General features: G+C 44.5%; 1 protein-coding gene across 1 annotated transcript; it reads right to left on the bottom strand.

Moving 5' to 3' along the window:
• Nucleotides 1-1,404, bottom strand: LOC131041066 (UDP-glycosyltransferase 91D1). The gene has a single exon (XM_057974042.2). The coding sequence runs from the start codon at nt 1,402-1,404 to the stop codon at nt 1-3; it is 1,404 nt and encodes a 467-aa protein (XP_057830025.2).
• Between the last annotated feature and the right edge of the window lie 547 nt (nt 1,405-1,951).

The following is a 1,951-nucleotide window of genomic DNA, read 5'->3' on the forward strand; positions in this document are numbered from 1 at the left end:
CTATTTGCAGGACACCTTTTGTTTGATTAGAGAAACGAAACTTTGGATGTTTGCCCGATAGATTTGGCTATCGTTCCTGGTCAAGTCTCTACTAATCTCTTGAACGCGAGATCTGATCTGTCTACCTTCCTCTTCCACCATTAATGTGCAAACAGCTCTACAGATGTCTTCCTTGGAAAAAGAATCATCCTCCTCATTTCTCCTGACCTCCACCCCCAACTTGAGTTCCTGGGCTATGAGCTTAGCATTTAAGCCCTGTTCGTACTGCAGTGGAAGAGTAACAAATGGCACCCCAAACCTCAATCCTTCAGACACTGAGATCCAACCGCAATGATTGAGGAACGCTCCTGTAGAAGAATGGGCCAAAATGTGTAACTGAGGAGCCCACTCCGTCACCAAAAGTCCTCTTCTTTGCGTGCGCTCTACAAAACCGTGGGGCAACGCAGCAGCCATCTGGTGGAGAAGAACAAAGAGAAAAGGAAGCTTACTTTCTTCTAAGCCCAGTGCCAAGGCAGCGAGCTCTTGCTGGGTGAGAATACATTCGCTGCCAAAGGAGACCACCACCACCGAATGGGGTTTCTGCACATCCAGCCAGGCCAAGCAACGCTCATCTGCCGGTAGCGGCGTTAGATCGGGCATCTGCATCCCCACGGGAAGCACGGACCTGCCGGTTGTCCTTTCTAGATATTCCAAGTATTTGCCTTCTAATTCTACGCATGAATTGAAGGCTATCACCCAGCTACCCTTAAAGCACATACTCCACCGCTCTGGCATATTAACGTGCCCTTCCTTCTTTTGGAATATATCCCTGTGCTTCCGTGCCCCAAAAGATGAATGGCGGACGTGCGCCGAGGGGAAACCAGGGGGCGGCACTGTCAGATCTGGGACTATTGTACTTTTCTCTACAACGGTGGCTTCTTGGCCTAGAAGGAAACCTGTACTGGAGGCAGACGTTATGACGAAAAATATGGTGGGAATGCCCATTTTGGCGGCAATGGGAGAAACCCAGTACTGTGTCATATCGTGGATTACTAAATCCGGTGAAATCCGTTCCAAAAGGGCTTCGAATGACTTTTCCCACTCGTCCATGGCTTTGAGAAGTAGGCCAAATGTTCCTCCACGCTTCAAATCTGCAGTTGACTCAACGCCTTCCGGGAGTCCATCTATGGAGGGCAGCGGAAGCTCCAGCAGATCGATTTCAGGGATGGGCTGTAACTGCTGCCTAATCCATCTGATATTGAGGGGAGCGGAGAGGAAGGAAATCTTGAGACCGTGAGCACCCAATTTTTTGGCCAGCTCTAAGAAGGCTCTGATGTGGCTTTTTGAAAGCCAAGGAACCATCATAACATGGAGCTGCCGCATCTCTGCTTCCGTGCTACCGAAATCAGATCTCAAGCTTTCCATTGTAGCGAGATAGTCCGATTGCTCGTTTAAATTGTCGGGCGTGATTATCGATTAGATGATGGACGACTATGAACCACAGAAGCTAGCAGTCCGTGCATCCTTATTCATAACTCTTATCATGTACCCGTCCGAATTGATTTTAAAATTATTAATCTCTTAATAAAAGCGGTTTGTGGATTACATTGTGTGGTAGGTCAATATTTTGTATTAGATTGATTTGTTGGTGTATTTGAATGTTAGATGTAATTGAATGTTAGGTGTATTTGAATGGTTTCTAAATGATTCTATTACAGAAACAGTCTTGCTAAATATAAGGCCTTCATAACATGATAAAGAATGAGTGAATGTCCATGAAGAGGTATCCCTTAGTTCTTTGCTCTACATCAAAAAGGTTTTATTTTAAGCATTGTACTCCCATATCAAATAGTAAAAACAATCTTGGGAATGTTATAAATTATCAATACAAAGAAAAAAAAAGCCAATCTATTAATTTCATAACTTATGTGTCATCACGAACATCAATTTTTATTTATTTCTTTACTAAAGG

The sequence above is a fragment of the Cryptomeria japonica genome, chromosome 11 (assembly GCF_030272615.1).
Source record: "Cryptomeria japonica chromosome 11, Sugi_1.0, whole genome shotgun sequence".
In the NCBI taxonomy this organism is placed as follows: Eukaryota; Viridiplantae; Streptophyta; class Pinopsida; order Cupressales; family Cupressaceae; genus Cryptomeria; species Cryptomeria japonica.

Bases quoted from the DNA above. Each gene is read 5' to 3' on its own strand.
- LOC131041066 (XM_057974042.2), bottom strand. From the start codon at position 1,404: ATGGAAAGCTTGAGATCTGATTTCGGTAGCACGGAAGCAGAGATGCGG.